Source organism: Rhipicephalus sanguineus, chromosome 6 (assembly GCF_013339695.2).
Source record: "Rhipicephalus sanguineus isolate Rsan-2018 chromosome 6, BIME_Rsan_1.4, whole genome shotgun sequence".
Taxonomy (NCBI): Eukaryota; Metazoa; Arthropoda; class Arachnida; order Ixodida; family Ixodidae; genus Rhipicephalus; species Rhipicephalus sanguineus.
In genome coordinates this window covers 111,628,328-111,650,241 of record NC_051181.1, presented here as the reverse complement: position 1 = coordinate 111,650,241, position 21,914 = coordinate 111,628,328, and the positions used below count along the sequence as shown (strand labels likewise).

At 46.4% G+C, this 21,914-nt stretch overlaps 1 protein-coding gene across 2 annotated transcripts in view; it reads left to right on the top strand.

The window, feature by feature from the left end:
• Nucleotides 1-15,957, top strand: part of LOC119396174 (uncharacterized) — a 42,843-nt gene extending 26,886 nt beyond the window's left edge. For both annotated transcript variants that reach the window (XM_037663266.2, XM_037663265.2), the window contains exons 4-7: nucleotides 6,168-6,286; nucleotides 7,467-7,521; nucleotides 12,443-12,576; nucleotides 15,730-15,957. In XM_037663266.2, the coding sequence (XP_037519194.1) occupies nucleotides 6,168-6,286; nucleotides 7,467-7,521; nucleotides 12,443-12,576; nucleotides 15,730-15,882 (461 nt within the window). In that variant the 3' untranslated portion in view covers nucleotides 15,883-15,957. The remainder of the gene's footprint in view (nucleotides 1-6,167; nucleotides 6,287-7,466; nucleotides 7,522-12,442; nucleotides 12,577-15,729) is intronic.
• Nucleotides 15,958-21,914: the final 5,957 nt, after the last annotated feature.

Below are 21,914 nucleotides of genomic sequence, written 5' to 3'. Positions count from 1 at the left end.
TTATTTCTTTCTATTTTTCTCTTTCTCTCTCGCTCTATCGCTTTCATTCTTTCTCTATATCTATTCTTTCTCTCTCTCTCTCTCTTTCACGTGCTCCACTTCGCCGAGCAGTGTTCTCGTTTAACGCTCGCACCGGCTGTACTCGGTAGTAAGGCTCGCCCAATTCCTGCGGCGCATATCCGCCTGGGGAGTGTTGCACGACGGAGCGCAAGTTACCGATAGCTTAAACAGCGTCACTGTAAAGAGCATGAATAGAGCGCGTGTGCCGGTTCATGATGATGATATTTTTTTTTACGACGGAGCACAAGTTACAGACACACACACACACACACACACACACACACACACACACACACACACCTATATATATATATATATATATATATATATATATATATATATATATATATATCTCACACTGACGTTTCGGTAGGTCGGAATGAAAGTGGCAATTTAAGTGTTCTAAATTTAAGTTTGAGCTCGCTGTTTGTATTATACATTAGTGCATCCTGGCAAACAATAACTTTTATCGCTTGCGCCGTTGTTTCGAAAGATCACTGAACGCTTTCGCTGATACAACCTGTACATGTTGTCCCTGTTTACGACCTCTCCAGCTGTCATGTTCTTTGACGTAGGATGCACACTGACACGAATTACACTTTCCATGGGCACATGTACGCGTTATCTCGCTCCCTAACACCCCCCCCCCCCCTTCGCCGTTCCCGCTTCCACATACACACGGGCATGAAGACGGCCTGCACCACGCAAACATGAATTTTAGCACTAAAGTCTGGTTTACTGCAACAATACGCCACCTGCGATAGAGTCCCGATTATGTTTTCGGAGTGAAATCCCACAGATATGTAGTAGAGAGTGGAGCTTACTTCTGAGAAAAAGAGAAAAAAAAAAGTAGAAAGTAGGAATGGTCGATTAAAAATTTTAATCGTGCATCGTTAATCGGTTTAGCCTTTAATCGATTAATTGCTTTCCGTGGAATGTTTTAATCGATTAATCGATTAATCGACATTTTTTATGGGTGCTTTAAAACCGATACCTCTTTGTTTGAGAGGCATCGTTCGAGTTTCATATGGACCCACATCTTTTTAACAGACTTGCTGATGATCGAAAATTCCCACTTTTGAAAGTGTTGACGACGGGCCCCTTGTGCCCAGTGTGCGAAAATGCCCACTTTCGCACACTGGACACAAGGGGCCCGTCGTCGGGAGATGGTTGTTGGCTAAATAGCGAGATACTGATAACTGAAGAGGCGGATTGGTGTCGTCAGGATAGGGTTCTTCAACACTGTCACCGTCGTCATTACCACCTTTCTTTGGGAGATGGCTCTTTGGCACGTGAATAGAGTGGGCGTGCAGCAGGCGATATCATAGACTCCGTCGCTGGCTTCGAGAAGTGCTTGCCACATTTATTACACCTTGCAGTCTTCGTTTTCTCATCTTCAGCGAATAACGACCACACTGCGCTCCTCTTCCGATTGCCCGGCATTATGACATCCCAAAGGTAGCAGTATAACCGGTATAACCACCAATGTATAATAATTACACAACATAACACGCAAGCAACGCAAGCCCCACGTATACTCAGTAGTGATACAGAACTATCGATTGTACTATCGATACTATCGATAGCTGAGTCACTATCGGACTATCGATGGTAAAAATTACTATCGATAGTGTAAAATCAACAGCGCGAACTAATTGCAGAATAAACTTGGTTCCCCGCGCCCGTGGTACATAGTGGAGCCGGAGGAGCAGGCTGAAGGGCAAGAAAGTTGACATGCGTGTGTTCTTCATCAGAGTGCTTTGCTGACACATGATCGTAAAGTCAAACAGTTCAGCTGTAGCGGAAAGGAAGCCGTTACATATGTGGTGGAACATCGCGGCATGAAATTCTATTATATTTTATGATTTAAAAATAAAAAATATATCAAGAAATAAGTTTGTTAATTGTAAGTTGTAACTGGTTGCTTTTGAACATGAATTTATTGATGGATATATTCCACCGTTTTCACTGCAGAAATAATTTATTTTTCTCGCCGAAAATTAACTAGGCGAAGCTGATAGTAGCTATCCCAAAGTTTTGGCAATATGGCCGGCTAGTAACAGCATCCTTATTCACACTACTATCCATGGTATTGTCACTTGGTTGTGACGGTGAATAATGCTGCAGCAAGACTGGGAAACACTCAGCTCTTTCTTTGGGCGAACTTGTGCCCAGAAAATCAAAACTCAATATACTAGCGATACACTCTGCATACTGTAAGCGGCGAGAACAGTCGTTGGCCGTCAAGTAATCTGATCATCGGCGGAACGCGTCGTCTTTTATACATCAGTCATCATCCCTTCCAGCGTTATGGCTGGTGCTCGCGTAAGCTCTCGAATAAACTTGACTATTCGTGTGCGGCGCGTAATCTTAACAGAATGATGTCAAACAATCGTGAAGCTTCTCAAACATTACGGCGCGGTCAAACGTTGCAACAGTCTTTGTGGGTGAAACCCGAATACGTCACAATATGGACCTCAACCTCTCCACAGCAAAACAGTTAGAACAGAACAGAACAGAACAGAAAGCAATAAACACCCGTGGCAGAAATAGCACTAGTAATATTAACGATGGTACTACCGATTGCACAATCGATAGTTTGTCGATAGTAGTACTATCGATAGTTTGTTTACACTATCGATAGTTTAAAGAAAACTATCGATGCTATCGATAGTCAATTTACCGATAGTTCTGCATCACTAATACTCAGTCGACGCTCAACCAGCTTAAGGGAGAGGGGGTGAAGGCAGTAGAAGCAGTATAGTCGGGTACAACTTTAGAAAAAAGGAGAGGCCCCGCCCATATGACCGAAGCGCGGCAGCCGATTGCCTCCGCGGCAAAGAAATAGTCCCGCTTCTTCTCCTTGAGCGGAGGCACCGGCCGTCCGGCTCGTGACGTCAGTCTAGAGCGCGCGCCCATTAGTGGAAGCGCGTGTGCATCCGCCTTTGAGGTGCAAATGCCGCTTTTTTCTAAAGTTGTACCCGACTATAGTCTGTGAGCCGCAGAGAAGCGGGCAAGTTCATTTCTGCCTCGATGGGGTGGAGCCGCCTCCTTGCCCGGGCTTGAAGCATTGGGGAGTGCTTGGAGTTGGACGGAGTTTAGGGCGAGTTCATATCTTTCTCTATGGGGTATGGCCGCCGCCAGCTCCGGGTTCGTTAAGCTAGCGCAGAAATATGCACTGTAGTGAAAGCAGTGAAATAGAGGCGATGTGCACGGCATCTGCGTCTGCAGGATAGCGCGCCTTGAAGCTCACGCTCCGGCCAAGGGGCGAGGTTGGAAGCGGGAGTGGGGGGTGCCGTCATCGATTAATCGAATAGTTTTAATCGATTAATTCGATTAATCGAAAGACGGAAATAGACGACGATTAATCGATTAATTGAAGACCTTTAATCGATTAATCGATTAATCGTTAATCGATTTTACCATCCCTAGTAGAAAGGGCTTAGTTCGACCTTCCGTGACATTTTATTCAGCTGGAAATTTTTCTGTGGCGCAGCGACGTCATATATATATATATATATATATATATATATATATATATATATATATATATATATATATATATATATATATATATATATATATATATATATGTATATATCTTTTTTTTTTCTTTGCCAGCTGCCTGCTTCAACGACATATTTCCAGTGCATGGTGTATGCTGTCCAACTGCACAAAAGAAAAAAAACCAGTTCTCGCGCACTCTTGCTTGTGGTATATAGTCGCTGACATAAATTGACTCACAGCTGCTTCGTGAGTCAGCTATTGAGTTTACGCTCAGGAAATTCGGCGTTGTCGGATTTTATGTTCTGGTTAAGTCGCTTAAAACTGTCTCTCTCCGCCATCGCTGTCTAAATGGAAATACATTCCTTATTATTACCACAGTGCATGTACAGGCGTCAGTACGGTCAACTCGAACGCTCCGCCGTTTGGCGTCCACCAGCTTCGACTGACGCCTGCGCCGCCAAGCGTTGGACGCAGTATGTTTACCGCAGCCAACGATAGATGGAACGCGGGTCGATTTCACTGGTAAATTTTATGAACGCGCGTGAGAACGCAGCCACGAACGAAATGCGGAGGAAACGGACCTGCCAAGTGAGTGTATGCGACCCGCCGGTCAGGCAGAAGCATAGATTTTCTTACAGTAATACTTGTATGAAACTCTATGGGCAGAAGAGAAACAAAAATTTATCTGTGAAATCGACCCGAGCTCCATCTATCGTTGGCTGCTGCAAACATACCGCGTTCAACGCTTGACGGCGCAGGCGTCAGTCGAAGCTGGTCGACGCCACACGGCGGGGCGTTCGAGTTAACCACGCTGACCGCTGTACGCATTGAGAATATCTCGACCAAGTTAGTAGCGTGGTCATCCCATGACATAAGATGGGTGACGTCATTGGGATAGTATACGCTGGAGGTAATTCCGCGTGTGGGTGTCATCATGTGCTTTATTAAAATACGTGGCCCGGCTTCGTGCCTTCGCGCGGCCTGTTTTCACTAAACATTACTTCGATGCGCATGCGCGTAGAGGTGTATTTCTGTGCGTCATTTGCTGAGTACTCGCGTTTTAGCACTTCGCCGTTCATTCTTGATCGTTCCGCTGTTTTCGCCCTTGTCCAACACTCTAAGAAAAAAAAAAAAAGAGACATTTGGCTCTTGTTTTGCTGCATGTGTAACACTCACACATACAAATAACTCTCTCCAGAAAAACACGTTGAGTCTCTTTAGAAGAGCCGTGGGACGCACGACTCTCCAAGAGAGTGTTGGTGTGTCTCTTTAAAGAGAGTTATGCGAGAGTCACATATAAAACAAAAAAGAGTCAAAGGAATCGTTTTTTTTTAATTTTGAGTGCAGTTATTAAAGTAAAGCTGTTCGTTTGTGACCCTTTCTGGGTTTTGAGATCGTAGCTGCCGCCACTGTTATGCCAAATAGGCCACACATTATTATAGAGTTCGACCTAGCTTCCGGACCGAGGATTCGAACCTCTAACAAAGCAACCCGACACTCTAACCATAGCCCCACCACCGCACGTATATATCCTTCGTGCCAACGCCAGTTATATTTCCTTCCTCCATGCCCTTCATTACACAGTGAAGCTTCATTTGAACGAACTTCAAGGGTTATAAGGAATAACTTTCTTGAAGCGAAAGTTCGCTGAACTGCAACAGCTATGGATATATGAAAGAATTTTATTTAGGTACAATAGGTCGCGCTATGCTGTAGATTTTTGTCACAAGCTGAGCGATACATAAGGCGTTCAAATGAAATTTCAACCCACTTATTTGTCTTACGAAGAATGTAGCAATTTTTTACTGCGTTAATTGTCCTCTTAAGACTGCAGTGGTCACGAATAGAGTTACTGTGTCCAACCTCTCACGAACCTTCTCCTGCTCACCACTCTGCTGGGCAGAAAATGACTTCAGTTTCTAATGATAACCAGCACGTGGCTGTACGGCTAAGGCTGAAGCTGTAGTTGCGGCTGTGACTCCGAATGACTTGGAAAATATTTGGGCAGCCAATCGAGTTTAAGGCCAATTGGGGCCCACTTTTCGTCACGTGGTAATGAAGCATCGTTGACAGCGTTAAATCGAGACCTCCGCGATTTGTTCCGGTGATGCGCCACGCTAAAACTGTGGTACAAAAACTGCGGTTGTACTACTTGTTGAAGTGATAAATATGACCTGGGAGACATTGGATGGTGTCACGGAATATGTTCGCGAAAATGAAATGCGCTCTGCACTGAATTTCGTTAAACTGAAGCGAGTTAGCATTGGGTCGAATGGCGTTTCCGTGGGGGATTTAATGAAAAGTTCGTACAACTGAATAGTTGGAAGAACTATTCACGAGGGCTCGTTAAGTGCTCACGAGGGCTAAGTCATGCGGTGAACATTCTTCGCGATGGCGAGCAGATGTTGGTTAGTGCGCACCTGAGCGTTGCGTGAAAGGCGACGTGAATGAACTTCTCTATATGCAGATTTGAACAGGACGCGTTGGATTCGACATGTAGGAGTGCTGGAATATACGAATATACATACGTTTTGCATGTATGGTACATCACCGACGAACACAATTTCAGGCATTAATTGCAAGCATTCTGTACTGCTCAGGAACATTCACGGGCTGCAGCGCCGTGTCAGCGGCACTGGCCCTGCCTCCAGACGGAAAAGTGGTCGCCCTGGACCTCTACGAGAACCTGGTCAACGTGGGCAGGCCTCACTGGAAAGAAGTACGTTCAAGGCACGCTGTTGTTTTCGGTTGTTAAATGGTACCCGCATAGGCATGCGCACGAGGGGATCGGGGAGTGGGGGGGGGGGGGGGGGGGGGGGGGGAGCGCTCCCTCCTTATAATCTAAGGGGGGCGCCAAGTCTGCCCCTCACGTTTAATAAGTCGGACCTGTCCCATCATTCGACACAAGTTCATGACGATAATGGCTGCCGATGACCTCTGATATTGCATTCAAGAACTTACTTCCCTCCTTTATCTCCGAAAAGCGAGGTCTTAAAGGCAGGCCGTTGTGAAAAGCACGCCATCGCTTCGTTTTCATTTTTGCATTCATTGCTACGCTTATTTTCTTTCGGACTCTACAAACCGGGGGAGGGTGGGGTGAACCATGCCTTCCCATCCCCCCCCCCCCCCCCCCCCCCCTATCGGAGAACCCTGCGCACGCCTATGAGTGCCCGGTTGGCATGTCAGGGCTTATTGTGACAGCGCGGTCATATGCAATGTTGAACCCCTCTAGAGCTGGTAATATGCGTCCTAATGAAACGTTACGTCTAGAAGCACGGAAGCTTGGGACGTTAGACCTGTAGACCAAAGCAAAGTGCGTTGCGGCGCAGCGTTTAACGTTACACTACCGTTTCACGTTGACTGCCCTTACCACGTCAAAGATTGGCTGATTAAGTGGTCCATTTACTGTTTTATTAAGGGGAAAGCCTTAAATGCCTCATCGAACGCGAAAATTCACCTGCGTCCCGCGTCAGCGTCCCCCGTCGACGGCGTCAACACGACTGTTGCAAGAAAATCATTCTCACGTGATGACATCGCCATATGACGTCATCATGGCATCACAACGTGACGTCTCATGTTGGCGTCACCAGACTGCATCATTGTTTGGTCAAAGGTAGGCCGATACCGGAGGCAGTGCAAAACAAAGTGAGGTGCAGAAAGCGTACAATGCCTCCGATCTTGGAGGCATTGCAAAATCACGTTAGCTGCAGAAAACTTCCGGAGGAAAGCGCGGGAGGTTAATACATCGACTTAATATGAAAAGAAGAAGAGGAAGACGGCTTTCGTCTTCGAGTCGACTGCGGCGTATGCATAAGGAACTCTGTGTGTTTCTGTTTGTGACATCCACATGTAGCGCTTCAACAGCTACTTATAAATTTTTATTTTATTTTCCACTTCAGGCCGGCGTGGAAGACAAGATTGAAATGAGGTTTGGCCAGGCCGTTGAGTCCTTAGGTGAGTTAGTGAGAAGGGCTTCTTACAGAGTTTACGTTCTCTGAACCTGCAAGCGACGCTTGATGACCGCCTTGTTCGGCCAGAATACCTTTACACAGGGACAGAAAAAAAGGAAACAATAACATCACTGCCGTTTCTGAAGTTATACTGGCTGAACCGGTCGACAATCAGCAACAAGCCTAGTAAAAATTACGGATTAACGGTCTGTACCAGCAGGTCGGTCCTTTTTGGTAATTGTTTACACCTTCTTATAGAGCTGACATGGCACACAAGAATCCTGAATACACTAATCAATACTTAGAAACGCAGTTAAGAAGATACCTCATCGGATAGGTAACGTGATTGGAGACTGAACTCTTGCAAGCACTGGCGTCGATGCTGGAGACGATACGGAAGAGCTTTACTATGTGCCGGTTGTTGGGGAGTGTGAATAGAAATACAAATGATTAATTCAGAAAGCCGTTTTTACTGCAATAGCAATTGTATGGACATTCTAGACGGTTTTTTACCGTAGCTGTCATGTTCCGTATAAAGTCCAAATCGATAGCATCGCCCCGCGCATTGTATGTTCTGCTCGCGAGCAAAAGCTAGCAAGCGCTGGCGACGAACGCGGCTAAAGCAGTGATGAAACGAGCCGACCCTCTCCCTCACACGGAGGACGCATGCGATAACATCACCCCGCTTGCAAGCTCTGCCGCCGATTGCTCCTCAAGCAGAGAGGAAACGCGCCGCCCGTATTTCGTCGGGCGAAAGAGCATGAAGGGACGCCGAGGGGGAGAGGAGGGGAAGGCTGCGTCGCTCGAGTAGCAACTGCGAATTTTGATCGGAGATAGCGCCAGCGCTGGCGCACGCGCTATCTCGGCAGACATCGGCAAACGGCTCGTATATACTTGCACGCGCTGTGCTCTCACCGCTTGAGACAACAGACAGCACGAAAACCGCTTCGCTTCCTGGAGCGGCCGTATTCTGTTGCACCAGCGTTCTGTCGACGCGAGATATCACCCAAAAAAGTTAGCTGCTAGCATTACTCATATACCATTACAATTTATTGCTATCGCATTCAGTGCTCTTGCATGGAAAACTGTGATTTTTTGTTCTCAATGAAAAATTGCTCTTTTCTATTTTAAAAGACTGTGAAAAACGCAAATATGGAAAACTTCAAGTTTAAGATGTAGGCGGACCTATTTGTTCATTTCAATGACACTGGTGCAATCAGATTTTCATAAAAATCTGACTCAGAGTTATCCTTAAAAACGCCTTTGTAAAGAGTTCCCGTCTCCATAGCATAACAAGCCTAAGACGGTGCATCTGATGGTCGTATAATATCGATTAGCTAAGGCGAAGTGTCAAAGCCACACAAGAGAGCACACATGTGATGTGTGCCATTTCCTTCCGTGTGCGTGTCGCTGTGATTTCGCGCTACAGCAATCTAAAAGGTGATCCAGAAACAAGCCCATGCACTTGTCTCCTATCACCAATACAGTGTATATCATCGTAATTACTTTTCAGATAGACAACATTTCGCAGCCCTTTCCGTACGCCTTTTCGTTTTAAAGGGACACTAAAGAGAAACAATGAATCGGTTTAGACCGATAAATTGTGCTCTGAGAACTGTAATGTCGTTAACTTCGTCATCATAGGTTTATTAATAGAGGAGAAAATAAAGTTCAAAGTTTCATTTTTAAATTTCGCGCCGAAATCTCCCCGCGTGGCGTCAGGGATTTCAAAGTGTATTTATCGTATCTTGGTGCCATTGGCTCAACAAAATTGCCCCTAACTTGGTATGTCAAGTCTATGGCCCCCTCAGAGGACAACGTACTTCATTTTTACAGATTAAGAACTACGTAGTCTCTAGTAGGCGCTGTCAAAAGATGTGACGTCATGGTGATTGGTGCAGAAACTCCAAGGTGGCGTCGCCACTCACATTTTGTTTTTGCGCGTTTTCTCGTTTACTAAGAGTCTTCTTGCAGCAAGCGGGGTGTTTTTGGTATCGTGAAAGAGTACTTCACTAATATGAGAAAAAACCTCTTTGCTGTTTAGTGTCCAATTAAATAGGAGGAGATGCTTTACAACCGAGCACGGCTTTTTCGAGATGCATCCTGAAAAGAATTTGTTCATGATTGTCATAAACCTGCAAGGCATGTGCTGTAGCAGATAGGTTAAGTGCGCATCTCACTGTTTAACAAATGATGCTATATTCGCGACTGTACTTTGGGTACATAGAGTGAAGTAGTTTCGGGTCTTCAACGAAATTCTTTATCATTATGTAGGGGTGCGCGAATATTCGAAAATTTCGAATAGCGAATCGAATAGCGTTCTGTTCGAGACTGTACTCGAATCGAACAGTGCATATGAGAAATAGTGAATATTTTCCTTAAAATTTTCGAATAATAAGCGCCCATAAAAAAAAAAAACTCAAAGGAACATAACATTGGAACAGAGAGTTGCTTTGAAAATGGTTGCCTTCTTATTCGAAAACTATTCGAATATTCAAATAGTTTTCGAATCGAATACCAAGCGAATACTATTTAGTATTCGCTTGGTATTCGATTCGATGTTAGCGCTATTCGATTCATATTCGATTCGGTTCTAAAATTCACTACTCGCACACCCCTATCAGCAAGACCTAAAAACTTTGGAGGACGCCTAAACTTCGTCTTTAGGAGTGCAACGCGAAGCGTGATCGAGCCCCGTTCGCATCGCCTACTGATTCGCTTGGCATGGTTCACGTGTCGGCGGACACTTCAACGACGGCCGCTACATAAAAAAATGTAGCGGCCGTGCCTCAACCGTGCCGTGAGAGACGGAAAGCCTGTGCGCGTGACGCTGGTGCCTACTGCAATGAAAATTGCAAAGTACTCACAGCGCGTCTGTAATGCCCGGTAATGCAATACGCGCACCTATGTAGCTGCAGTTTCTTGGTGTTGTGGCCGCTGATAATGATGAATTTATAGCTGAGTCTTTTGTAATGGGATGGCATATTTCAACCACCCACTAGTTACTTTATTCACATGGTTTGACGCCTGGTATGATTGTACGCTTATGCCACGCAATGTTACATCTGTTAACATGGCTCTGTCCGGCATGAAGACTCTGTAAGGTCTATTTCCGAAGTAGCTTCAAGTACTGGCGCGGCTCTGTGGTAGAATACTTGTGTGCCAGGCAGAATACATTGGTTCTATGCGGGCTGGAACCCTGATCCATTGGCATATTCTGCTCACAGACAAAGCTGATTTTTCGCTCACAGCCGACGCCGCCAACACCGACACCGACACCGCATTTTCTACGACACGGGCTCTTTAACGCTAGCGCGTTCAAAAGGTACCTTCGCAGGCATGCGCAGGGAACGTCTGCAATGTAGACGAACAATAAAAAAAACAACCACGATATAAATTTGAAGAAGGGTTCTTCGAGTCGTAAATCAAAGTACGCGCTACGTAATCGTGTGCTGGTTGAATGCTGGCAGTTTACTTGATTAATCGCTATGCAACGCCGACGTCCAATGACGCACAAAGGCGGGTTGCTATAGCGACAGCTGCGATATGTCCGCTTAGGTATATAGACTCTCGACGGATGGTGTTCACCTAAAACATCATGTTCTAGGCTACATGTAAATGAGAGTTTTGCAGCCAGAACAGGGGTAGAGAATGCGAAATTTTAACCAGCAGCTGCAGACGTTAGTCTGCACAACGACACGGTGAGCAAAACCATGTGTGGAGTGAATAATATGACATGCACCGCGATGAGAAATGCGCAAAGGGCACATACGCATCCAACGGAAACGCACACTGCACTATAGTTATTCGAAAAGTGTATTTAAGTGAAAGCTTTAACTCGAGGCCAGCTCAGATTCCACCATGGTCAAAGACACGTATATTGCACGCATACTTTTTTTTTTGGGAGGGGGGGGGGGGGGGGGAGGGGAGAGACAAGCGCCGCATTGGTGAGCGAAGTGTGTTGCATCTGTGAGAGAATGGGCAAATATATTGACTGTATAAATCTGAATTTTGATTTATGGCAGGAAGATATAAAAAAATGGCTTGATGTGAAAAAATAAAAATATCGAATCACTATGATTTGAAAGCTTGTAAACTCTGAGCTAAAAACCAAGTCTTGCTGTTCTGTAAGATAGCTACAAGTCCCTATAAGATCAATAAACTTGATGTACGAATTTACAGCGTACGCAAAATTATTACAATCTTTTCTAGGGTTCTATAAAAATACTATCCACAAGTTTCGGGCACGTCTCCGTGTATAATCAGGGTCATCCAGGGGGTATGTTTAGGTCTCAGAACACCACCATAAATTTTCCGAGTGCTGCACACCCCCTCTTCTCTTCTTTCCACTAGTACTTTTATGTAAATATTACAGTGAGCGAAACAACTAACCGTTCGGATTTATTAAAGCAGAAAAATAACTGAGATATTGTTTCGGCTCAGGCTCTCTTCCTTTTTATTTTAACAGTGAAGATGATAAAGTTTGCAGTAAGGCGTCCGTTAACAAAAAAACCTGCTTCGCCGTTGCCATAGCAACCGCCACATTTTCTTACACCATGGCTCAGGGACAGTGATTTCAACACACTCATGGTGGCAAGCTTTGCGCGTATTCCGGATCCGCCGGTCGCCGTCTCTTGGCTACCGCTTCCTCGGCCAAGCACGCTGGATCCAATCACCTCCGGCGTTGTCATTCCCGTGCTGCACCATGAGGAGCTGATGATAAACCAGCCTCGCTGTGCAAAGCTTTGCACAACTTAGTGCAAGGTTCCCGTACTTTTTTTTTATCGGCGGCGTCCCCCAAGAAATATTTCTGGCTACACCTGCGCGCTTTATACGTATAACCTATACGTGTATGTGTTAAGAGCTGGAGTAAATCCGGAAATGCGCCCATTTTTCATTTTGCTGTCGATTTTGTGACGTCACAGACGCCCTCCTGAGCGAAGGTCAGGCTGGCACGTTCGACTTCGTGTTCATCGACGCGGACAAGGAGAACTACGACAACTACTACGAGAGGTCCCTGCAGTTGGTCAGGAAAAATGGACTCATCGCCATCGACAATGTCAGTATCCCGCCATTGTGCAGTGTTACGCTATAGTACTTCTGTGGCAGGGGCGTAGCCAGAAATTTTTTTCGGGGGGGGGGGGGGGTTCAACCATACTTTATATATGTTCGTGCGTGCGTTTGTATGTGCGCGTGTATATATTCGCAAGCAAAACTGAAAAATTTCGGGGGGGGGGGTATGAACCCCCCCCCAACCCCAACCCCTGCCTGGCTACGCCCCTGTTCTGTGGTACGCTAACTCGTCAACGTGAGCCCTCTGCCGTGCGGTATGGTCCTAGATAGGTCATCTACGATATGCCCTAATTCTACAGGGCCGCTTTTGTGACGTCGGACATTTCAATTGTTGGGAATTTCAACTATTGGGGATTTCAGATGTTGGGTATTTCAACCAGCGTGGATTTTCAACTGTTGGGGATGGTGCCACCTGTAACAATTCTCAGCTCTGGGAGATGGTTCCGTCTTCTTGTTTTAGTACAGAGCAAATGAGTCATTGTGCTTTTAACGCCACTGGATGGCCATGAATTCGGTCGAAAGGAGAGCATACAAAGTATAGGTGGAACATACGAAGCTCATGTAGGTGTTACGCACTTACTAGGGTATAGCGAAACTACCCACCCTAACGCGTGAGTGTACTGTTGTGGGGAAGTGTTGAGGTGTACGCAGTGGTTGCTATATGTTTATACAGCGTAGCTGTTTAAGCTAGCCGTAATATGCGGCCTACCAGAAAATTATCACCACCATGAACGGATATGTGCCACAGAATTTGGGCAAATCCCACTACTCAACGCTACGGCGTGGCCTGTAATAACTCTGATGGTTGATTGTACGAGCACAGAGATAAGGAGTGAGAGATAAGAAAGAAAGAAAGAAAGAAAGAAAGAAAGAAAGAAAGAAAGAAAGAAAGAAAGAAAGAAAGAAAGAAAGAAAGAAAGAAACGGAGAGACGGAAAGAAAGATATGGAGAAAGAGAAAGAAAAAAAAAGCTTATTACCGAAAAACATTCTTTACTTGGCGTGATTCGAACCCGCGTACCCTCGATCCGAAGGCGAGCGTGCTAACAAGGGGGTGGGAAAGCAAGCGAGGGGGTGGGAAAGGGAAGTGAGCGTGAGGAGGAGAGATATGATGGTGAGCAGGAGGGGAGAGAGCAGAGTGTAGCACACAAAGAATGAGAAAGAGAGTAAAGAGAGAGAAAGAAATGCAGAAAGAGAAAGAAAGAGAGTGAAAGAGATAGAGTCAGAGATAGAGAGAGAAAAGAATAGAAAGAATGAGGAAGCAAGCGTGAAATAGAGAGAGCGAGAAAGGAATGAAGCAGGAAGAAAGATAGAACAAGCAGGAGAAGGAAATAAATTGAGATGGGGAGATAAATGAGTAGAAATAAACAGAGGAAAAAGACGTAGAAAAAACAGAGAGAAGAAGAAAGAAAGAGAAAATTTGCAAAACTTAGCAAGAGAGCAAAAGGCAGGACTACATAGGTACCCATCAGCTTCGCTGTCTCTTTAGCATTGCGCCTCCAGTGCAGGCTACGCTAATTTTTGTAGCGTTAGCTACACTGGCCTAGCCGAACCAGTTTCGCGTTGCTCCTCAAGAGCCGTGCTGCACATGCGCGAGGATCAGTGATTTCACACAGCTGGCGCATCGGAGCCGGCACCTCCCGCGCACTCCGCCGCTGCCGCGCGCGACTCGCTGCCGCCGGTCTGCGCTTTCCAGAGGAGTGACGTCGTAGCCGAGGTAGACGTACTGGCGCCGGCGCGCGCGCAGCTATTCGCCTTCGCTGTGCAGTCGCCGTCTAACACTGCGCTGGAGCCGCTTGATAGCGCCTCTGACTGGCGTTTGTCACGGTGGTTTAGCCATAGAGAAGGAGAGCGCAAATGCTGCTCAACGGCGCAGAAGAGCGGAGAAGCTCAACTCATCGGATCCCGAAGTAGTTGCCTGGCAAAATAAATATACATGTGCCACATAATATGTATACCACGTGTGTGTCATCGGAGCAGCAGTAAGCATGATAATCAAGCTAATCCTAGACAATCAGGAAAGCTAAGAACAATCAGCTGAACCTTTGCTAACGCTACGTTATCCTGGCATAGCCGAGCTAAGCCACTTCAACATTTTTTTCAAGAGGGATTCAGAAAAAGCTAACTAGAGGACGCTGTGACAGGACTTCTGAGACAGACAAGATCTACTTTCAACATAGAGATGAAAATGGGATGTCAGCCTGAATATATATGTCGTGTACGTAAAAAAATACACACGTTGCAGAAGGGATAAGGGATAGGAAAACAGATAGGAAAACATTTTTTTTAAAAGTGGCTTTGAGACGAACGATGCCACATGGCGTCATGAAAAGGAGCAATCTCGTTTCAGTTTCAGTTTATTAATATTTCAAGTTAGAATGATTTGTACAAACAAATATGGAAACGAGGGTCCCAAAGTCAGTGACTGCACGGAATAAGAAGATTAAGCCTGTCTTTTCGTACGCGAATCCATTCATTTATATCGCATTGTCTCGTTCTACTTGTCACCTTCCACATGTGATCAATTTAGCTTACAGGTAGGGGGCGCTTAGTCAAACAGTTGCGTCTGCCTGTAGCCCCTTCATCATATCATCACATTGCGAACCCTCAATGTCTGTCAAAGTAAACAACACAAATTAAAAAAAAATGCGAGTCTTTGCTCAAAAGGCAACATTAGGCAGTAATGCGGCACTATTTCATTAAATAAAAGCAGTTCGAAATATTATTCTTGAGCTTCAGAAAAGGAAGTCTGGCTGGGCTCTTCGAAAAGAGCATAGATGTCCCCTATTACGATCTCTTTTTTTTCCATATTTGATCGCGCGCCAAAATTTCCTATCAAATTTGTAATGTTTCTGTTCTGTAACCTCCCTTGTAAATTACTAAAAGATTTTATAAAACCACTCAATTCTTGGCCTATCCCCCACAGTGGGTGTGAGCCACAGTTGAAGGTGAACAAGAACAAGAATAAACTGTTTGTTTGCAAGGTACATAAGATTGCTTATACAATGCGTGACGTCATTCGAAATGATGATTACGGTGTTTATGGTTTCCCTTTATGCGTATAGCTGGTCTCGCGGTCGATTGTATGGTACCTACGAATGAGTGCGCCCGATTGACCAATGGCCATCTCCGATTTGGCAGGTGCTGTGGCGCGGCCTGGTCTACGACTCCAGCGACAATTCGACGGAAGTGGCGGCGCTGCGGGCCTTCAACAAGAAACTGCACGAGGACGAGCGGGTAGACGTCTGTCTGCTGCCACTCGCCGACGGGATCACGTTTGCCCGGAAGAGATGATGGGCAGCTTTGAAAGTCTGACGCCATCAGGCACCTTAAAGCATTCAATAAAGTCTTATGTTATCTTTCTTACGGAGCGTCCTCAGAACCAGATCACTGAAGACATTTTTCGCAATAATTTTTCAGTGTTTCCAAACACACAAGCTCTCTGTGAAAGAAACAACTTTATCGTGTATCGTCTAGTCGTTACGGTGCTCGACTTCTGAACCGAAGGTCGCGGGATCGAATCCCAGCCATGGCGGCAGCTTTTTCGATTGAGGCGAAAATGCTTGAGGCCCGTGTCCTTAGATTAGGTGCACGTTAAAGAAACAGAAACCCTGGTGGTCAAAATTTCCGGAGCCCTCCACTACGGCGTCCCTCATGATCGTATCGTATATAACTTTACCGCAGAAACTCTATTTTCATAATAACGCTAGACAAAGCCTCGCAGAATGCGAATGAGTAAACACGTTGATTCACCAGGTCAATTATTATAGAAGAAGGAAACCACTGCATCGGTTACACGTCCCGTTACAGTACGTGCGTATATGCAACGTCCAGTCCAATGTTTGCTCTGTTGATGCGTGCACTCGGCGCAGTAACTTCGGGAGGAATACGTTATTTACGCTTTGGTTTACGGACTGCGGGTTAGCAGTGCAGCCCCGATATTGCACCGGGAGTAATTACAGAACCAAACAAACCAAGCGCTCCGGGTCTGTGTGTACAGGAAGACACAGGCCTTGTCATTGTGGGCCCGTACGAGTGAAAAGCAAACCGTCCCGACGTGCGCCTGTTTACTTGCCTCCCGGCTGTCGCGTGTCAGCACGGTAATTAAATGAAGATGAAGCGCGGACAAAAGGAATCACGCTGCGGTTAATTAGGAAAGTCCTTTCGGCGCGCGGGCTCGATGAGAGACGCCGGGCAGTGTGGCAGTGCCTGACCAGCTGTTGTTGCTGTTTCGGGCTCTGCCTGGAACTCTCTGTTCTGTAATACTTTGCTGGACGAGCGGAGGTAACGAACGATACTCAAGGGTTGGGCATGCGCACTACACCGCTCATTGTCTGTAGGAACTTCTCTCTGGTTTATCTATGTGTCCTTCTCAGGCCGGAATAATAAGCGACAGAGTGTGCCGAGGGCAGGTTGCCTGCAGCTTTGCAAGACCCGTCCCGTCTGTGCATATTCGCTCAGCTGTGCCTTTAGGCGGATGTGGTTTCGTGTCCTTGTGCAAACGGGTCTCGTTGGAGTCCAAGCTGAAAAAAAAAAAGAAAAACTCTAGAAGCCTCCTCGCTTCTTGGCAACCCGCGCGGAACACCGACTCCGATATTGTTCCGGTGTGCCGAGACGAAGCACAATTGCTTTTCTAATTAACCTCCAGGCTGAATTATTCTGCATGTTTGTCCCTTCTATATATTCATTATGTACTTCACCGCAGCATTACCATGCCAAACGTGCGACTCCGTATTCGTCCTTCAAAGTATTCTCGTACCCTATGGCCGTCATGGCCTTACGCCATGTGCACGTTAAAGAACTCCAGGTGGTCGTTATTATCCGAAGCCTTTCACTACGCCGTCTATCGTAGTCTGACTCACACGGGGACGTTAAAACCCGTTAACAAACCAACCATGCACATTTTGTTTTGTGCCGCACTTGCACCGTACTCATACGGTTCGGATATATTCGTGTTTTGCAACGTGGGTGTTTAGCCCCAAGCAATGAAGCAAAGAATAAAGCTGTTCAATTCAGGGGAGAAGAACTCGCTCCTTGAGCCTGGAAACCTAAGTTCGAAGCCTTACACCGGCACGAAAGTTTATTTTGTTTTGTAGATTTATTTCTTTATAGCGATTTGTTTTACGTGACAGAGGGGCGGATACAGATTTCTCAATGAGTCGACACTCAAACAACGCATTTGAGGAAAGCTCGCAGATAAGTAGTTCGCGAATCGGTGGTCGTGTTTTTGCCGCCATTGATGGCGCGCATGTGGTCTCTCCGCAGGGCATCATCCTGTTTCTGCGTCACTTTGACTTTAATGCTTTTATGCCGAACAGCTCCACAATGACATGGCCAGTTTACCGGCACAAAATGAACGGGGCATTCTGCAGACCTGCGCGAAGGGCATATTTGGTTTTCACTTCAAAACAGCGAATCCCATATCTTAAGCAAATAACGGCAGGTTGGGGCGCGCCGCACGCAATGTGTGCGTGCAGCGTGCCGCATCATGTGTGCCGCATCAGATCGAATAAGCACACTGTAAACGAGGCACAGATCCGCACGGCTGACGGGGATGTATAGCTTCAAAGGTTCCTTGCGTCTTTACAGTTGTTGAGCTAAGCGCCAGCGCCTAGCTCAGAAACACGCCGCTTTTCCGCTGCTCTTGAGATATGATGCTCGATGTTGATCTGCGAAGGCTTCTTTTTCTTTTACTTTTTTGTTTCGGTTCGTACCCGCCGTTCTGTCTTCCTACAACAGTCCCGCACTTCATATTCGATATAGCGCAAGATTCAGGACGCAAACAAAGGCCGCTCGATTGTTTCATAAACGCGTCTTCGATACGTGACTCCCCGAAAGAAGTGAACACTCCTTTCGTAAAGTCATGTGTGAGCTTTCAGGGTGATGATCCGACCAAGCGTTCACTGATACTGCTATAAAGACAGCTTGTTCTGGTAATGTTTGCTTAACCTTCTTCAGGCCACCGAGCCGTAGGGTACAGACCGGCTTTAAAGAGTTCCATTGCGAACATGTGCGGGACATTATGCTTTTGCAAAGGTAAGACGCGTTTTGGCGGCGGTTCTGTGCCGCCTACCTGAGGCTGTGTGGGAATCTGTATACCGCATACTTACGTAGAAATGAGCAAGCACGTGAAGGAGATCGTGTCTGTGAAACCTTACCTTCTGCCCCACGGTTTACCGCGGGGAAACGAAGTCTTAGTGCCTAAACCAAGCATTGATTTTGCTTTGACGCCAGTTGTCATTTCCGGTTGCCAAGCGTAAAAATGGAGGCAAGCATCCAGACACAAACTATCTATACTGATCTAATGCCAGGGCATATGCGCTAGAATTCCCATTATGCTAAGCGTCGACGTAACCTAGCAAGCGACATCTGCTATGGCACTGTCCAGCAGTGCCGTGGGAGTGCCAACAGTGTCCGTGAGAGGTAACGCAGTTACAGGTGCGTAGTCAGGAGCACTTTTCAGGGCGAGGGGAGGTGTGACTTCTTTCTACGTGTGTTAGTTCGTGTCTGTGTTTGTACCTTTGCATGCGTTTATAAACACACAAAATTTAAGAATATCGGAAGGCGGGTCTCAACCCCTCCCCCAACACCACCTTCTAGATGCGCTACTGAGTAGCCGCAATATAAATCCTGGACGAATTCAGGGGGATTAAAGACCAGAAAGAGCGACCGCTCTACCCCCTCCCCCTTCTCTACCTGCCTTAATGAAATCAGCCAAGAAGCATCTCCAAAGTCTCTCTCAGAAGGCGTGGTAATGCACACAAAATAATTTCATTAATGGACAAGAGGCCATTTTATCTTGTCCGGAAAAGTCACACTCCCCATGTCCAGATGATAGTTTTTCCAAACGACTTTAGCGATCGCTGTATTTTGTAGAGAACGTTCACAGGCTTGTAAAATGTTTCAGTGACATCACTGATGGATGCGACATAGACGTGATAATGGAAAAGAAGCTGTTTTAACTTATCCCAGAAACCCAGACTCCCCGTGTCCACCTTATCGTTTCGTCAAACAATTTTAGCGACCGATAATTTTCGGAGAGACCGCTCAAATGCTTGTAAAAATGTTTCATTGACGCCACTGATGGATGCGACATAGATGCGATGATGGACAAGAGGCTACTTTATCGTGTGCCCAAAAGCCAGACTCCCAGTGTCCACCTTATCGTTTTCTCAAGCCATTTAACGATCTCTGTTTTTTTTTTTTGGAGGGAACGCTATAAGGCTTGTGAAATGTCTGAGTGATGTCACCGACAGATGCGACATATACGTGACATCTTAAAACAAAAGCAGAGCGCAACAAACAGGACAAGAGAGAAAACAAAAGGGAACGAGCACCTACAACCAACTGACTTATTACGACAGAATTGAGGGAAAATGTGCAGTCCGTGCGTCAGAAGTGCGCCTGTGCACGCATGAAAAAGTAAGTCCATCCAAAGATCTCCTACATAATGCGGCAAAGCAGCGGAACACCTCTCTCGGAGACACACTGACGTCTGGCTGACGCAATCTGCGCCGTTCCTTTTCATGTGAAACGCCTGCAAAAGCTCGCGTGCAACTGTTTCCCTGCTGCGTCCCCGCACCTTCAATCCAGCTAACAAAGGAACACATCTACACAGTGCGCAGGAAGATGCTCGCCCTGATCATTAGTGAGAGTCAACTCATGCTCACGGGCTCTTTGGTTGACACACCTGCTCGTTTGGCCGATGTGTGATATACCACAGCTCAAAGGAAATTGGTACACAACCCTCACCGCGCAATCCACATGACGTCTAGTATGCTTGATTCCACAAGTCGCCTTCTGTTTTTTAACCTCGCCAGAGATATGCGCTCACACCCTCGGCAGCTTGCGCGGCGCTGAAAAGACTATCGGCACATTGTGCGCGGTCGCCACTTTCTTGAGGTTATGAGCTACTTCGTGGATGTACGGAATCACCTCAGGCCTCGTGTCGCTTTTGTGCGTTGCTTTTCTCCAGCCGTTGCCTTTTGCCTTCTGGTGCAATGAATTCACAGTAGCCAACAGAATAGGGTCTGAGTACTTTGACGACTGCAGCCGTTGCGCTTGTTGATAAAAACTTTTGGGGCTGTATGGACGCAAGACATTTAGAGGGCGGGTTCTACACAAAGTGACGCAATTGCACGCTTTACAGTCTTTGTATGAGCCGAATCAAGCGGCAGCAACGGTTTGCAGGAGCGTGGATTGTAGGCCCAGCAGACATTTAATCAGTTGGGGCAGGGCTTGTCGTTCACACACGGGATTTCTTCTGAAGGGCAATTGCAGTTTTTAGACATTAACTTTACTTTGTGACACTCCTACGTCTGCTGTAGTCGCGCTCTAATTATTTCTTTAAATCGAAAAATCCATAAGGTCGAGAAAGGGACCTCTCGGTATCCTTCGAAATCTAAAGTTTTCGCGTAGCTACACCTGAAACCTACCGCGGCATTTTAATCGCCACTGGCGCACGCCTGCGCGTGGGAGAAACCCATGAGGCCAGCCCAGATATCGAGCCTCCATGTTCGGGCGTTACAGGCAAGGTAGAAGCCATCGCAGAGGGCGGCTCGTATACCCTGCTACGTGCTGCGCTATCAACGCGAAGTGACTATGTGGAGAGCATCTCTCCCTGGAGCGGCCATATTCTCTTACACCAGCGTTTTGTAGTTACGCGAGATCGGATACAAAACAGTTAGCTGCCAGCCTCACTTCGTATAACAGTGCTACAATTTGTTGCTATCGCATTCATTGCTTCGCCCTTGCGGTGAAACTGCGACTTTTTTGATGACATTATGGAAGATGTCGCCACTATAAAACGGCCGGACATTTAGGCTCCCTAATTTCGGAGACAACGACGCGCCACCTATCGGTGTCATGAAAAAGTGCCGCACCGACTTGCACGGCGCCGCCCCGCCGATGCTGACACTTCCTCCTCTAGCACAGAGTTTCTCACAATAAAGAAACTCTATGCCCTCTAACCACCATATCCAGGCAGTGTGTGGTTCTTGTTGGAGCCATACGATTCCCACCCTGAGCCGCGCGATGGCGGCGGCATTTTAAGAGCACAGAATGGGACACGCGCATCGCTAGTATGCATCACACGGCGCTATCAAGCCGGCCTGTGAGGACGTGGCTCATACAACGTATGTCCAATTTTGTGATGAAACCTTGAATTGAAAACAATCGATCCTCCTGCATTTATATGTCTCATCAAGTCCTTAATTCGCGCTGCAGAATTTATTTGCTACGAACCAGTTAGACAATTCCGAGATTCTTCTACCTAAGATCTATTCCTTTAAAATGCGACGAAGCTTTCAAATATCGAACAATTAAAT